At 44.3% G+C, this 15,906-nt stretch overlaps 2 protein-coding genes and 1 pseudogene across 2 annotated transcripts in view; 1 reads left to right on the top strand and 2 right to left on the bottom strand.

Annotated features, from left to right (window-relative positions):
• Positions 1 to 376: 376 nt before the first annotated feature.
• On the bottom strand, positions 377 to 8,221 carry gtf3c3 (general transcription factor IIIC, polypeptide 3). Its single transcript, XM_076094344.1, is given in 20 exon segments — positions 377 to 1,503; positions 1,687 to 1,839; positions 2,019 to 2,143; positions 2,613 to 2,662; positions 2,664 to 2,746; positions 2,891 to 2,945; positions 3,071 to 3,296; positions 3,474 to 3,600; positions 3,707 to 3,808; positions 3,893 to 4,095; positions 4,577 to 4,748; positions 4,882 to 4,982; positions 5,174 to 5,339; positions 5,553 to 5,700; positions 5,841 to 6,006; positions 6,135 to 6,326; positions 6,421 to 6,544; positions 6,623 to 6,969; positions 7,371 to 7,449; positions 7,951 to 8,221. Coding segments are annotated over 20 exon segments (2,835 nt in total). The 5' UTR covers positions 8,044 to 8,221; the 3' UTR covers positions 377 to 1,380.
• A 2,068-nt stretch (positions 8,222 to 10,289) lies between these two features.
• LOC142952559 (adenosine receptor A1-like) lies at positions 10,290 to 12,849 on the top strand (annotated as a pseudogene).
• Positions 12,850 to 13,169: 320 nt separating this feature from the next.
• Positions 13,170 to 15,906, bottom strand: part of dmd (dystrophin) — a 128,379-nt gene continuing 125,642 nt past the window's right edge. The window contains exon 76 of the mRNA XM_076095112.1: positions 13,170 to 15,413. Coding sequence (XP_075951227.1) covers positions 15,295 to 15,413 — 119 coding nt within the window. The 3' untranslated portion in view covers positions 13,170 to 15,294. The remainder of the gene's footprint in view (positions 15,414 to 15,906) is intronic.

Genomic DNA, 15,906 nt, shown 5'->3' with positions numbered 1-15,906 from the left:
ATAGGATTCAGAAAGTACACTTTTTTCTACTGTGATTTTGAACAATATTGCTGCTGCTTACATTATTCAGTGCCCCCCCCCCCCCACCACCACCGATAGGCTTGTCCCGCCCCTGTCCTAGATGGAGTGCAGTGACCCGGCGAGGAGACATGATGGAAGCAGACTGTCAGGACGGGAGAAAAGAGGGATTCGTCAATTAATCCAACTGCCTTAATCCCCGCAACAACAAAAGGAAAAGTCTGTCCGTCCATCTTTTTGGCACATTACTGCTAAAAAAAATTTAAATAAAACAATCACAAGAGAGTGCTAAAAGCAAAATTATGCTCATTTTTTTGTGATTTAACAAATATATCTACATCAATCAAAATCAATAGACTCAAGAGTGAAAATGTTTATTGAACAAAAATAGAGTTGTCTTCACAAAATAGGTTAGAACAGCATTAGTGGTATAAAAAGTAGATTTTTTGCAACATTAGGGCTGTACATATAATACAATCTAAATTAAATTTAATGAGAAAACCTGACATCCACAACATAGGACTGGAGAACAATAAACATCGATTACTAGCCCAGCCTCAAACATCTCTGTAAAAGTGATACTGACGTTGATGCCTACAGTAGATCGTCCACATATGGACAAATATAAACACCATGACAACTTATTAAATCCCAGCGCCTTACATGTTCAACACAAGTGAAATGAAAGCATACATGTCGATATGTTATGACGAGACAGAAATGTGAACCGGACGGCTGTTTTGTACGGAGGATTAAAAACGACTTGTTCATAAATCAACCAATACAAAAATAACTAAATGAATTAATATCAATAAATTGAATAATGGATCAATTTAGGTTGGAATGAATACATACATCTATAAATACATGCATACAAAATACATGAACACATACATTAAACCGATATGATATAATAAACCTATTGATACTCACTGTATAGCCCGATTGGTCAGCAGGACCGAGCATGCTTTAGCTAAAGATCTTGCAGCTACTAACAATAGGAGGCAGGTGTAGCAGTCAGCGCGTAATAATAATGAAAGGATCCTTTGACCAATTGTGCTGCAGTGAAATTAGTACTAATGAGTAACTCATTAACACACATAAATCAATAAATAAAATTACAGAAATATAAAACATAAATAACAGATGTAGAAATAAATAAAAATGGATTTGCTCATTTGTTATCAACATAAATGTATTGATTCACGAATGCATTCACTTATTTTTGTATTAATTTTTTATTGTTTAATAAACAATATCTATTTGTATATTCTTGAATATGGTGTTTTTAGTCCTCCGTACGGTACTTGCATGGCGTCTCAAAACTCAACATGATGACGATGAGGCGTTCGTGTGCATTTTTTAAACAACGCAGTGTGTGTTGATTAGCTGGTGGGCCATCGCCATGTTCCCGCTGGCCTGGTAGATGAGAGAGAGGTTGAAGGCGATCTCCCTCCTCAGATCCAGCTGATCATCGGGGATACCCTGAAAGTAGGACCAGCGGTGAGAGGAGGAAGAGGGGGACAGACAACAAGATGAAAAGCTCTTATAAAGCAGCATTTTCTAAAAACCTACAGGAGGATCGTATGGGCACAAAAACTGGCGGGAAAAAGAGTTGTGGATGTAGGTCCATCCATCAATGTCCTAAAGTGATGTTTGTATACGCACCTCCAGTTTCTGAGCGGGCAGTGTAAGTGCCGTCTGGTAGTAATGTATGGCCAAATGCGTGAGGCCGATCTGGTGCAGTGCCCTGCCCAGGTTGTACATGCTCTCCTGACACACTCCACGGAGGTCCACGTACCGCCACAGAAAGGAAAAACCCTAAACACACACACACACACACACACACACACACACACACATTTAGGAGGAACGGAGTGGGGTATGTAACTGTGACGCTAAAAGAGGAAGTACAGATGTGTGTTAAATTTGACAGAATCGCCACTGTGTTAACGCACAAGACACACACACACACACAGACACAGACACAAAAAACCTACCTGCAGCACGAGTGTATGTCGTTTGGCGACATACTTTTGAGATGCCATGTGGAAAAAGGTGAGACCCACACACAGGCTGTGGAGTGGGGTTTCGGGGTGAGTCTGGAAGGCCTGAACATACTGGCCTAAAGACAGAGTGAATGTGTTAGATGAATACTGAAGGAAAGTGATCGACAAATGTTTCCTAACCTCAAGCTAACTGGTCAAAGTAAGGCAGAAGCTAACGGGAGCCCGCTGGACAACAACCTGTAAACAATCGTGTTTTATTCTCACTCTGCATCGTCCTATGGGGCTATGAGAACGGACATGCAAATTAAAGGAGTGTGTGAAATTGAGAAATTTACAACTAGACTGAGATTAAGGACAAAAAAACTGGAAAAAATCATTTCTGTTATGGTCTTTGTTTTATCCCTGCGATTACATTTTAAAAGATTTTTTTTGCAAATATTTGTTTCCCCTTTTCTACGTTGCCATGCTTCCACCGGTTACCCCGTGTGTAACGTCACATTGCTATGAATTGTGGGTAATTCCCTTGGGCAAAGTCTGCAGAAATGCAGTGTGCAATGTGTGTGTTTGTGTGGGTGTGGGTGGTACCCAGAGCGTGCTTGAAGCTCCCCGACACCATGGCGTTGTGTCCGCACAGGACACCCAGCGTGGTTGTCGGGATACTTTAACAGCAGACGCAGACAGAAGCGATGGTGACGCTGGTGCTGGGAGGTTATGGTCAGCTGAGAGGAGCACAGAAACATCTCAGACATTCATTTTTACACAGAAACAGGGAACGCTTTAAAGACCACTTGGTATTTCTGTCACTGATAATTGGTTTTCAGATAATTATCTCATAAAGATATATTTTAGCACATATACCAGACCTGGTTGAAAATATTCCACAGCTGAGGCCGATCCACATTTTCCATCAGCATCAATCTGTTGAGAAGAGGGAAAACACACAGAGGACAATTCATACTGTACTTTTAAACAACCGTCACAACATAAGCCATACAAGTGAACAACTGATTCCCTGCCTCGTGGAGCTGTACATGTGAGTTGACCTTATGTAGTTGTAGGCCTTGTAGTAGTTGTGGTCAAGGATGGTGGCGGACAGGCCGAAGCACTCCATCTCCTTCCTCCGGGGCTTGTTGTCGTAGAAGGAGTAGAACTCCATGGCGGACTCCACCAGCAGCTCGGCCTCCTCGTAGCGCCGCACCTCGCACAGTGTCAGCACGCAGCTCACCAGCAGCTGCCACCAGTCTTCTTTGGACATAACGTTGGTTTTACCTGGGCACAGGGGTGAGATTATGCCATCAGCATGGCATCGGTATGAATTGTAATGACCCCAGGCGGCATCCTCCGGGTTCTGCCGAGTGAAGTCAAGTGTCATATATATATAACTTCCACTTCACTGGGACTTTAAAGCAGACAGCCAAACGATACACACACACAGTATATCCTTACCAGTGTTGTCCAGATAGGCAGCTTCATGGTCAGCGATCTCTGGCAGGATGGCCTTCGCCAGTCTCAGGTGATTGACACCTGACACGGTTACAGAACGCACACACACCTTCGCTCGCTGCATGGCCACCTAAGACACCAAGACAAACAAATTGTGCTTTAAAGTCCTAATGATTACATATTAGCTTGAACTAACTCACTGTTGAGATAAAATCTTCCGTGCACGAGTGTGTTACCTTGAGCAGCATGGAGATCATAGTGATCATAGCATCCAGGTAGTCCTGTGTCTGGCCCTGAGTCTTCAGCAGTGTGGAACGATGCAGCAGCAGCTTTAATTCCTACAACCACAGCACACAGAGATATGAGTAGACACATAGAGGAAAAAACTATATTGGCCCTCTTTTTCAAATCACACACTTCACCTTCTGTGCCGCTGACGAGTCCTGTGCCAGCGTTTCGCTGTCGTACATGGACTCCAGAGCCTTGAGGGCGCACTCGGGCCGGCCCAGCTGCTGCTGCAGGGTGGCCAGGGAGAGGCGAGCCTCCAGGTGCTGCGGGGCCATGTCCACCACTTTAGTGTAGCTCTGTGCCGCCGCCTCCATGTGGCCCAGCGCCTTCAGACACTCTGCGTGGGACAAGCGATGAAGGTGCCCATGTAGCAGTGGTTTACATTGCATTTTCTCAAAAAGAGCTGAATTGAGGGGGTGTTGAGTGTTGATGTTTGAACCATCTAGTTGGAGCTTTTAAAGCCAAGTCTAACTGAAATAAAAAAAGGTTATAATGCGAGAAAGTGGTTGATTCAACCATAGGATAATTTTGGAGGTCCACATTCGTGTGCTGTTGAACTGTATCTACACAAAACGCCCAGAGGCTTGAAGCTTAAGACTCTATCCTGAAAACAAAATGTTCAACTTGACCCTCATTCTTCATTTTAAAGGAACAATATCAACTCTGACCAAAATTTGGATTTTTGGCCTGCAGTTCCCTTTTGAAACGCTAGCCGTCAGTGTTACGCCTTGAAGATATTTGCTAATTTGTATACATCATATTTATATCACGTAGGATATGTGATAACTGCTTAAACTCTTGCTTTCTGATGGTCCCACCTGCGTGTCGGAGCCAGACGACAGCCAGGTTGTACTTCTCGGATATGACGAGGGCAGACAGCAGCGGCAGAGCAGCCATGTACTTGCCCTCCTCCAGGTAGGCTTCACCTACGTCCAGGTACAAGTCACCAATCTCCTCTGGACTCTGCTCCATCAGCAATGACACCAGCCCCTGTGAGTGAGACAGATGTTTAATATCCATTTTCAGTTTCAACTCACTGCTAGGAATCAATATTTTAAGCCTAAATTGGATTTTTGAAATGATGCAAGTGTGTTACCAATGAAATCTTTTAAGTTCCGTTTACCTCCAGGGGTGTGTCGACATGCAGGTGTATGAGGCAGACAGTGAGCTTGGCCCTCAGGTCCACTGGGACACTGTCTGGTACATGGACATCTTTGATTTCACCTGGAGACAGACAAAGGTAAAAACAAAGCTGTATTGGATTTTATAGTTCTTAAAATGTTCACATTTTGGAGCAATTTTGATTTTTGATCGACTACCGTGCCTCGCTATAAGCACAGCAGCTTTCTTCTGTAAAATCAACGAAAAGGGAAATATCTGCATAAAGATTTACATTTTTGCAAAGGGTTACTCACCGTCCTCTTTAACAGCCATTTCCTCTTCAGTCTTTGTGTCTTCCTCGCTCTTCTTCTCTTCTTCCTCAGTCGTTTCCTCTGCCACCCTCTCTTCTTGTCTTGGTTCCTCACACACTGATTCGGATTCATCCTTCACCAAAATTACACCCGCAAACTGGACCAAGACCTGGGAAAACACACACAAAGTACATGCATTCATTAACACAGAATACACCTTTCATTTGCTCTATCTCTAAGGCCCAAGTTGGCTGCAAAATATAAACTCACATGTAGATTTTTAAGACCTCCTGTTTCTAATTGGCCTTCTTTGTATAATCCCCAGACGTGTAAATAGTGTTTTTAATCCGTGAACTATTTGTTCACACACACAGAGGTCTACCTGCAGTGCCTTGCTGTACTGGCGGTTGGCGATGTGGAGCTCAGCTGCCATGTTGATGAAGTCATCGCTGACCAGGCCGGGGTGTCGCTCCAGAGCTTCCTCTATTACACCCAGAGCTGAGGGCAAGTCGTTACTCTCATAGTAACTCCTGAACAGGACACACACACGCGCGCACACACACACACACACACACACACACACGCGCACACACACACACACACCGTGTTAGGCCCAGCATATGTGGATGCACAGTATGCGTGGACCTGGTCTGGCTAGTGTTTGCTGTACTTGGCCATGTCTTTGGAGAGCTGCATGAAGTGCTCTCCGTCCTCCATCGGCAGCAGTGATAGGATCCTGCGGTAGCCGTCCATGCACTGCCTGTGTTCGCCCAGGCGCATGTGGAGGCTGGAGCGCTCCCACACGTAGCGCACGTTAGTGGGGTCGTACTTGATGGCTGCGGTGGTAGGGGACAAGAGGGAACGGGAGTAATGCAAAGAACTATTTTCACACAGAAAATAATGGTTTGCATACCAATGGATCCATCGTATCTATGAATCTTGGACTTTTGAGTGTCGGGCTGACCTTTTGAGTAGCACACAATGGCCTGTCGGATGTTGTCCTGCTCCAGAGACATTTCTGCCAGTCGGATCCACTCCTCACAGTCTGAAGGGTTCAGGTGGGCGGCGATCAGACCAAACTGCAGCGCCTTGTCCATGTCTTCATCGTCCTCGTAGATCATGGCCAATGTGGAGAAAGGCTCATAGGCCAAAGGAGCTGGAAGAGATGGGGAAGACGATTAATTTAGATAATTGATAATAATTGATAATAAATATAAAAAACTAATAACTCCAAAAAGTTTGTTTCATACCCTGTCTTATGATTTCCATACACATCAAGATGGCGTCCTCTTTCTCTCCTCTAGCGTAGCGGATGTTAGCTTCTCCCATCAAGCCTCTCAGAGCTCGGGGCAGCTTGCTGCGTTGCCGCCGCTCCTGGACACACACACAAAGTCACAAACTAACCCACATTAAGAGCTGGGAAACACACTAACACACTCTCCTCCTCCTCACCCTCATCATCTTCTTGTTTTCTCTGTTCAGCTCCATCTCCAGCGCAAACACGTCCCCCACCGTCGGATCCTCCTCCGCGTCCTCCTCTTCCTCCAGCTCTCTCTGTTTCCTGTTCCTCCGTCCTCTTCCTCCTTTCCCCCGCCGCTTCCGCTTCTTCTCAGTCTCCTCCATCTCCAGCCTCACTTTTTGCTCTTCCTCCGCCTTGTAGTCCTCATCCTCTTCATCATCCACGTAGCTAAAGCCGTCCTCCTCTCCCTCCTCCTGCTGCTCGTCTGAAGACGGTGGTTCCGGCTTGTCTCCCAGCATGGAGGCAAAGGCCTGCTGGACCCCCGGGCTGACTCCCTCCTCTGATAGGAGGGGAGAGTATTGTCAAGTGATGTCATCAACACTAATAAGTAATAAAATAATATAATTATAATATTTTATTTTTCATCAATTCTCTAAACCGTGTCTTCTTACTTTCCAGCTGACAAAAAAAACAGATGAGGAGTCACCTTTGATTATTATTGGGAGCATTTCTTTAATGGAATGGGTTTAATATCCAGAATATAACTTCTTTATGAAGTTTATCTTTGTTTTATTTTTATATTTGTATTTATTTATTTATAAAAAACATTATTATTGTGTTTAAATGATAACTGTCATAAAGTCATGATGTTACACACTCCGGTCCAGTATGTGGCGGCATGCACCTTAAACGTTGGTTTGTAGTCCACCATTAAAGTGAAAGAAGAAGAAGAAGATTTACCGATGTTCCCCGGGACGTGTGCAGATGTAGAGGGCTGAGCAGCATCCTCCTCCACACGTTCAGCCGATACCTCCGACTCCTGAGAGAGGAGAGAACATACAGCGTTAGACTTCGTGTTAACGCGACCTAAACGACAAGCAGACGTTTCATTCTAAACCCAACCATATTGTCGTTGTAGAGTCTATTACACGAATGTAGCTCACGTTAAACCAACGACAGGTGTAAAGACTGATGCTGCTATGCTAACTTAGCTCTGCTTCTGGGCTGTGGGGTTCAGCCGGTGTAGCTAACTAGCTTTGATATCCATAATTTGGAGGAAAGAAAATATCAATTTTATGTTACCTAAACAGCAAACAATGCACATTGTTAGTTAAGTATACTGTTGGACTGTTAAAACAGTTCATTGAAAAGTGTCGAAGTTAAGTCTAACAAACGTGTGTAGCGATGTAAAAGGTTATACTGCTGATTCAGCTAGATACTTTGGCTATGCTAACTTAGCTCTGCGTCTGTGCTGTGGGTTTTAGCTGGTGTAGCTAACTCGCTCAGCTATCAGTTATTATAATCATAACTTGTGCTTCACCTTGGCTTTGCGCTCATCCCTCCGCTGGTCAAACTCCTCAAAAGTTATCCTCCCCTCCAGGTAGTCTATGAGCTCCGAGCTGAAACCGGACATCTTTTCCCTGTTACCGTTACTCCGTTATGAGTCTGTGACTGACGGGCACAAAAGGCATCATATCACGCTACAGCTGCAACAAAACAGTAACTGTTAATAGCGGAACACATCCTCGTAACCGACTGCAGCGCTTCAAGAGACGCTGACAACAAATCGCCAGCATCTTCAACTGCAGTCACGTGACACGCAAATACTTCCGGGTTGGCGTCACGGAACTCACATCGGTGCCAAGCCGGTAGCATTCTACATGCATTTGATTATTTAGCGTACCTTTATTGTCAATAACTATCCAGTTATTAAACTGTTAGTGATATTTAATTATATTCAGGAGGGCTAAACGTAACCATTTCCTCTATTATCGTCGGGACGTCACACGAAGTGTTTGGCGTTATCAAGTGTTTTGGCGGCACCCAGCGGTGAAAAGCGGGAACGACAACCGTATTTTGTGGCCTTCATCTGCGCATCAATAGTGTTGAAATATTTCCAACCAAATGTTATTATATAATGGAAATAAAGATAGTCATATGTTTACATTTTTATTTATGAATGTCTGTGGATTACCTTTGAATAACCACGTTTATCCATTAATTCATTGTTCACTTAGTTATAAGCTATTTATCTTTGTCATACCTTAAACCTTTTGTTCCTTAAAAACTTCCCTTTTCACCAGAAAGTCACATATATACAAACAGAAGTGGAATGTAACTAAGTAAATTTACTCAAGTACAGATTTGAGGTACTTGTACTTTGTTTGAGTGTAGATTACACTGTCTAGCAGTATAGTAGGCTAACTACAACAATACAACTATACTTACACATCAGTGATGATAATCTAGTAATACAGTATATCATTGTGTATTACTTACAGGGTGCATTTTCCTGCATTGTGTACTTTTATTCTAGATATTCTAAAAACGTTTCACTAGTAACTGTACTGCATGTTTCTTTGTAATTCATAGATATCATTTCCAACTCATGCAGTGCACTTGTTTCTTATTTAAGCTGCACACCACGTATTCTTTGCACAACATGTTTGGCTTCCTCACTCATTGTCCTTCGCTGAAATATCACAAAGTATTTTTACCACACGAAAGCGTAGCTCGAGCGTACATAATTGAACATTTCATACGACGTGTTTGTTTTGTTCTAAACCGGCTGGAGATTTACGTCAAAACATGTCTGCTTTTCCATCTCACAGAGACCCAGATAGTGCTGCTGTTCAATCAACAGGCTCGTGATTGACGTATTCTGCGTTATCTTTTTATATATAGAGAGAGAGAGAGTGATGGAGGGAAGAGTGGAGGAGGGTGTGGTTTCACCCCGGCACACGGTGCTTCTTTCCCAGCTCCCCCTTCAGGGTGTCCTGCACATCAGTGGACTCTGATGCTTCTCCATCAAGCTCACATCGTGTTGGTGTCCTGGATGGTCAGGACCGTTCAAACTTTGTGACGACTGCACCTGAAGTCTGTAGCGCAGGTGAGTACACCGCATACTCCAAACCTGAAGTACTTAATCCACCAAAAACAATACTCATGAAGGAATTTGTCTCGGTTTGGTCTTGCAACTTACAATTATTTTTTTGAATAGGGAAAAATTCCCAACACAGTTTACAAGGTGATGCCTTAAATTGTCTGAAGAGGTCTTTGAGTCCACGCACTGTGGCCTATGAAATCAGGGTAGAGCTGAGAATTAGGGTGAGAGTGTTGCAAATCTTCCAAGTCAAGGGGAGGATTCAAACAAAACTATAATAACCATAACATAAGCACAGCAATCATTTGTGTCAAGTCTCTAATAAGTTACGTACGGCTGATTTGAAACTGTTGCCGTTCATTTACAATCCATCTATTGACATGTGGGCACGGCAACGAGCAGCAGGTTTGAATCCCTATCAGTGTGTGTAAATAGTGAACACTTCGGGTCTGCGAGTGTGTGTGTGTGTGTGTGTGTGTGTCATTGTTTTTGTCCCTTTCCAGGAACAAATTTCATCGGTCAGTTGGTCAGCACAAAGGCCACATGCTGCGCTTCTAACAACCACTGTTTCTCTCTCCATTCATGTGTTTTCTTCTCCTCAGTCTGTGTAATCACTATGGAAACAAATAATACATAAAGGAAGTGGGAGATTTGTACTCTTCTTGCATTACTTTCTTTACAAATAGTTAAAACGCTTATTTTTTCAAGTTTTGTTTCCTTTTCTTTCCTTATCTCCAGGTTTTCCATGACTGTGGAGTCTCTGTCTCTCTCCCGTCATGAACGTGACTCCGGGCAGCTGTACGGCAGAGATGCCGTACGGACACCAACCCCGCATGAGGGGGCTTTACATCGCCACCGAGCTCGTCATCGCAGTGCTGGCCATCATCGGCAACTTCCTGGTCTGTCTGGCTGTCAGCCGCAACAGAAAACTCCGCACTGTCACCAATTACTTCCTGGTGAGGAAACCTGTTTCGACCCCATCTAAAATGTGACATACGAACCTGTGGTTTGAGGAAAACTACGAGCAGATATCTAAAGGACCAAAAGTGTGTTTTACTCTGTGAAGGTATCATTGTCAGTGGCAGATATCCTGGTGGGCTTGGTGGCCATTCCCTGCGCAGTGCTGACAGACCTGGGTCGACCTCACCATGACCTGCCCCTCTGCCTGGTGCTGCTCAGCATCCTGATGGTGCTCACACAGGTAGGAGCATCTAACCTGGTGGCTTTGGGGATCGATTGCCGGTTGGAATCCTGCAGGGCAAGAGCGCCACCTATAATGTCCCTTAATACAGAATTGATCAAACCTTCGACCTACGAAGGTTTCTTTTATTTTGTGTTTACGCCAAGGAACTAATATATTTCCCCATCATGCTTAAGACTCTGTGTATGGTCTGCTTTCTCTTCCAGAGCTCCATCCTGAGTCTGGTAGCGGTAGCAGCAGAGCGTTACATGGCCATCCTTCTGCCCTTCCAGTACCAGCGTGTCATGAGCCCCAGGAACGCCCAGCTGGCCCTGCTGGTCACCTGGGGCCTGGGAGCCATCTCCGGCACTGTGCCGCTCATGGACTGGATGAGATAACCAGCAAACTCCGAGTAAGAGAATGAGATGGATGGATGAAGATATACGTCGCATGCCATTTTCATTTGCCTGCAGTATTGTCACCATAAACTCTTTCATTTTGGTCCCTGTTATTCCAGCTACTGTATCTTCACTTGTGTGGTGGACATGAACTACATGGTGTACTTCAACTTCTTCTGCTGCCTCGTGGTGCCGCTGGTGGCCATGTTCGCCATCTACGGCCACATCTTCCTCACCATCCGCCGCCAGCTCCAACGCATCGCTGTGGCCAGGGGGACCGCAAAGGACCCAAGAGCCGCGGTCAGCGGGAGCACCGGGACAGATGACATTGGAAGTTCTTTTGCTGGGGGAACCACGGGAGGGGGAGCAGATATCGTAACAGGCAGACAAGCCAGAGATGAGGCGCGGAAATGTGAGGGTGAAGTGAGGGCTGGGGAAGAAGTAGAGTCCGGGATTGGGTCTCTCATTGAAACCGAGACTACCACTGTCTTTACAAAGCCAGGGTTCAGGATCGCCTCAGCTGGCTCTGCTCCTGCTGACCCCCCTCCCAGAGAGTCCAACGAGGCCAAATCCAACCGTCGCACCCGTCAGGAGATGCGCAAGGCCACCTCCCTCTTCCTGGTCCTGTTTCTCTTCATGGTATGCTGGATGCCCATCCACCTCATCAACTGCGTTCTACTGTTCTGCCCACAGTGTGACGTGCCCATGTCACTCACACTAGCGGCCATTTTGCTTTCCCACGCCAACTCGGCCCTCAACCCGATCCTCTACGCGTACAGGATGAGGTCCTTCCGATACACTTTGATAGGAATGTGGAGCGTTAGGCCAAAACGCCAGTAGAGTAGAACTCTGTCACAAGTAAGTAAATAAGTCAAATTTATTTATAAAGCGCTTTTCGCAGACAAGTCAAAGTGCTTAACAGGGCAGAAATTACAGGCATAAAAATCACAATGTGACCATGGGGCCAATAATTTACATACACACAGAAAACATACAAAATTAAAACATAGTTTAAAAGCAGGTCTAGGACATGGGTTTTACCCAAACGGCAGTTTAAAGAGGTGCGTTTTGAGCTGGTTTCTAAAAGTGTTCACAGAGTCTGCGAGGCGTAGAGGTGCAGGCAGAGCATCCCACAGCCTCGGTGCTACTGCCTCAAAAGCTCGGTCACCACGGGTCTTAAGGCGTGTGCGTGGGACAGACAGAAGACCCTGCTGAGGTCGCATATGGATGCTTGGTCAGGACCCTTTGGTGTCACTTTGTAACGCGTTGGGTACTCCTTGGCGCCACTTAGGTTTAGGCTAAAAACTATTTGGCTAGGTCTAGGAAAACACAATGGTTCGGGTTAAACCTACCTACATAAACCTACATTATGTACATAAGTTAAGTACTCTATGTCACATGCATTACATTACGTCATGTACTCTACCAAACGTACTTTGCGTAATGTACTTGACCGAACATACTTTATGTACTGTACTTACGTGCAGGGTCTATCATCCTCTATACAAGAACCATTTGAAGTGATGTCTGTACAGACAGAAAGCTCCTGCACAATGCAGCAGTAGGAAAGTCCACATTAAGGGTCATCTCTTGCACCACAAGAGGCGTTATTTATATTATTTCGTGCCGTTGTTGCAAATACTACGGAAGATAAGATGCAAAAATACCCTGTTGCAGCAGCCTACCCTCTACCTTTGTCCTTAACTTTAGCAACTTCCCTGTTCTTTCTAAAAATAAATATATTTTCCTAACAAATTCTTAATTTTCTAAATGTGTATATTTGAACTCCACCTGAGATAATACTGTACGTCTAGCCCAAGGTCTCCTTTTTAGGAACCAACGGTATTTTTTCGCTTCATTTGTATCCGTCTGTCTCTCCTGCTGCTGTGTGTCGTTATACGGCTGCATTCTAGACTCTTCAACTTTCCTCCTTTTGGAAAGTTGAAGATGATTAAAAATCTTTTTCATCGGGGCGACGAGGATGCGACACATTTTTTTAGACGCACACAAGTGTGTAAGGTGCCCATTTCTTTTTTGTGCTTTTGTTAAAAATAAACAAATCAAAGAGGCAAGTCAAATCAACAGAACTGCGTGCTTTATTGATATACAGTAAAGCATTTTATAATACAGTAGTAAGGCATATATTTGGTGGAATCTGATATGTTGTGAAGTATTGACGCGTTATTTGAAAAAAAATGATGTGAGAATGAAACATTAGAAATGAAAAACAACAACAAACACCAATCAAATCCAGTGTCTGGGTTCAAAAGAAAAGAAAATACTCCAAGAACATGATGCTGTAAAACAAACGATGCTCGCCATGGGCTCCTCGGAGTGGTGTTACATTAAATAAAGATTGGAGTTCATTTAGTCACACATGCTAATATCGTAACACCTCACACGGCACAAAACAAAATAGCCTTTTAGCCAAAGACAAAAAAGACACCGCTAGAATAAACGCAACCCCCACACAGAAAACAGATATCTAGCATGACCCAGGTATGACAGTAGTGCACACAGATTCATCTGAACGGTGTTTTTAATACTCGAGTCATGAATCTCTGGTGGAGGCGAGCGATGCAGTGAATGCATCTAAACATTCGGGTTGGCTGCTCCGTGAATCACTGAGAATCAACAAGCGGAGGGAGTGCGGGGTGGAGCACGGTGGAGGGAATGGCCGAGTCAGACGAGGTAGAGCTCGCGTTCCCGGGCTTCCTGAAAGAGTTCCCCGTCAGCACTCTAACAGAAGAATTCCCTCAAAAATAATCTCGACCAGCAGCCCTGTGACAATCACATTCTCCTCAGTTCCTCTCACAGTACTTCTGTACAGTGTACTGTGTGTACTCAACAGGCCCTAAAGAGACTTTCATCAAATCCTTACTTAAGATGTACACTTTCACACATAACTATGTTTACATGCTCATATTCCACTATTATTCAGAATATGACAATATTCCAAATTCGATATGTAAACATATTTTATGTTTGGATATGAAGTCATTATTCTAAATTCTGATTCAGACATGTGGAATATGTCGATATTATTCACAGGAATATTAGTGGAATATTCATATTCATTAGCCATGTAAACAGCTTATTGGGAATATTGGGCAAAAAACTGAATATTTGGTGCATAAACGTAGTCTGTGTGGTTAAAGGTGCAACAGAACACCCATCAGTGATGCTGACTGAAGAGATCGAACAGACCAGGAGGAGCACCCATTGGTAGATGCTACAAAGTTGCATCATGGGAAATGTAGGATCCAGTGTTTTTAAAGCTTTACCCGAAGAAATACCACGAAGAAAAACCAACACCAAGAGGAGTTTCCCCCTGGACTACTTGAGAAAAGAAAAGATTACAGTCTCTACAACTATGTAGTTCAATTATTGGCAAATGGTCTCCAAATTACTTCCCATATGTGCATTAGGTTTGACCTGGTACAGCCCGTTTATGCACACCGCACACTGTTGAAAACAAATACGGGTTTTAAAAAAGTGCTGCCGTAGAGATGTGAATCACAGGGATGACGGATAGATGGACGGATGAGTGGATAGAAAACAATAATTCAAATACAACTTGAGGTTTGTCAGCCAAAACAAAAACAAAAACAAAAAAAAAGCCGTAGTGTAATGTGGAAATTAGGCACGACCACACAAACACACACACACACACACGCACACACACACACGCACACAACGTACTGTAAAGATCCAGGATGCCTGCATTACCTTGACAGTAGTGTACGCTGTTGTAGAAATGTTCCTCTTAGAAAGCACCCTCTTGATTACAATCATTCTTTTTTTTTTTTGATACAAATGTTTGAAATGCTTTTAGCTGTTTCCGCAATTACAAAGAGATGGCAAATATCCGACCACGATGAACACACCTATTTGTATCTCATCTCTCTTTGCCCCCCCCCCTTATCCATCCCATACTTGTTTTATACATTGCATAGAAGTTTAAAAACCAGCCTCTGTTATTAATAAAACAACTTCAGGACGTTTTAAGAAACTACTGAAACTTTTTCTTTTGTTGGGGTTTTTTCGCGTCATTGCTGGAACCGCAATCCTTCACAAAAATATACGTTATATATTCTCTTTGTAAACTGTGTTTCCGATCCAGTTGATATGACTAGAAAAGCATGCGTTAGGGAGGGAGGGAGGGAGGACAAGGGGATGAAGGGTTGGAGGAGGAGGGGGGGATCAGAAGGGCAGGGCCTCGTGCTGTTCGGCGCTCTGCTCGTCTGTCATCACGCTGACCAGTGACTCCATGGCACGGCCCAGATCATCGGCCATGTGGAACAAACGGCCAATACGGGGACCTGGAGGGGGGGGGGGGGGGAGAGGAAATGCTTACATGAAACACACTCACAAATAGTCAGATTGAACTTTTAAAATGCTCGTTTTCTCAATGGAGCTCAAATGAGAGCACAAAGAAAGTGGCAGAGTAGTAAACAGCAGAAAAGGAAATTAAACACAGGGAAAGGGAGGGAGGACACTGCATCACCGCACCATGGCGCTTCCACTCTGTTGTGCGTTTTGTGCACAATTCTACCTGCTACAGCAGCCAAAAGTCAATCCCATTTATTTAGCCAATTGTGAGATTTCTATCACGACCAGAAGTGGTACAAACATGGTGCCTGCATGAAGTTGAAGTACTCCTTAGAGGTAGGGAAATGAGATGAGAACAAAAAAAAAAAGGGGGGGGGGGGGGGGGGGGGTCAAGTTGAGCCACTTACCCGTCATGGGCGTTCCCTTCTCCCTGCTGGCTCATGGAGACAAAGAGGAAAAGGAAGAGAAAGGAGGAAATAGAGA

Source organism: Anarhichas minor, unplaced genomic scaffold, assembly GCF_050575085.1.
Source record: "Anarhichas minor isolate MPS153535 unplaced genomic scaffold, ASM5057508v1 ptg000018l, whole genome shotgun sequence".
In the NCBI taxonomy this organism is placed as follows: Eukaryota; Metazoa; Chordata; class Actinopteri; order Perciformes; family Anarhichadidae; genus Anarhichas; species Anarhichas minor.
This window is presented reverse-complemented; position numbering and strand designations above follow the sequence as displayed.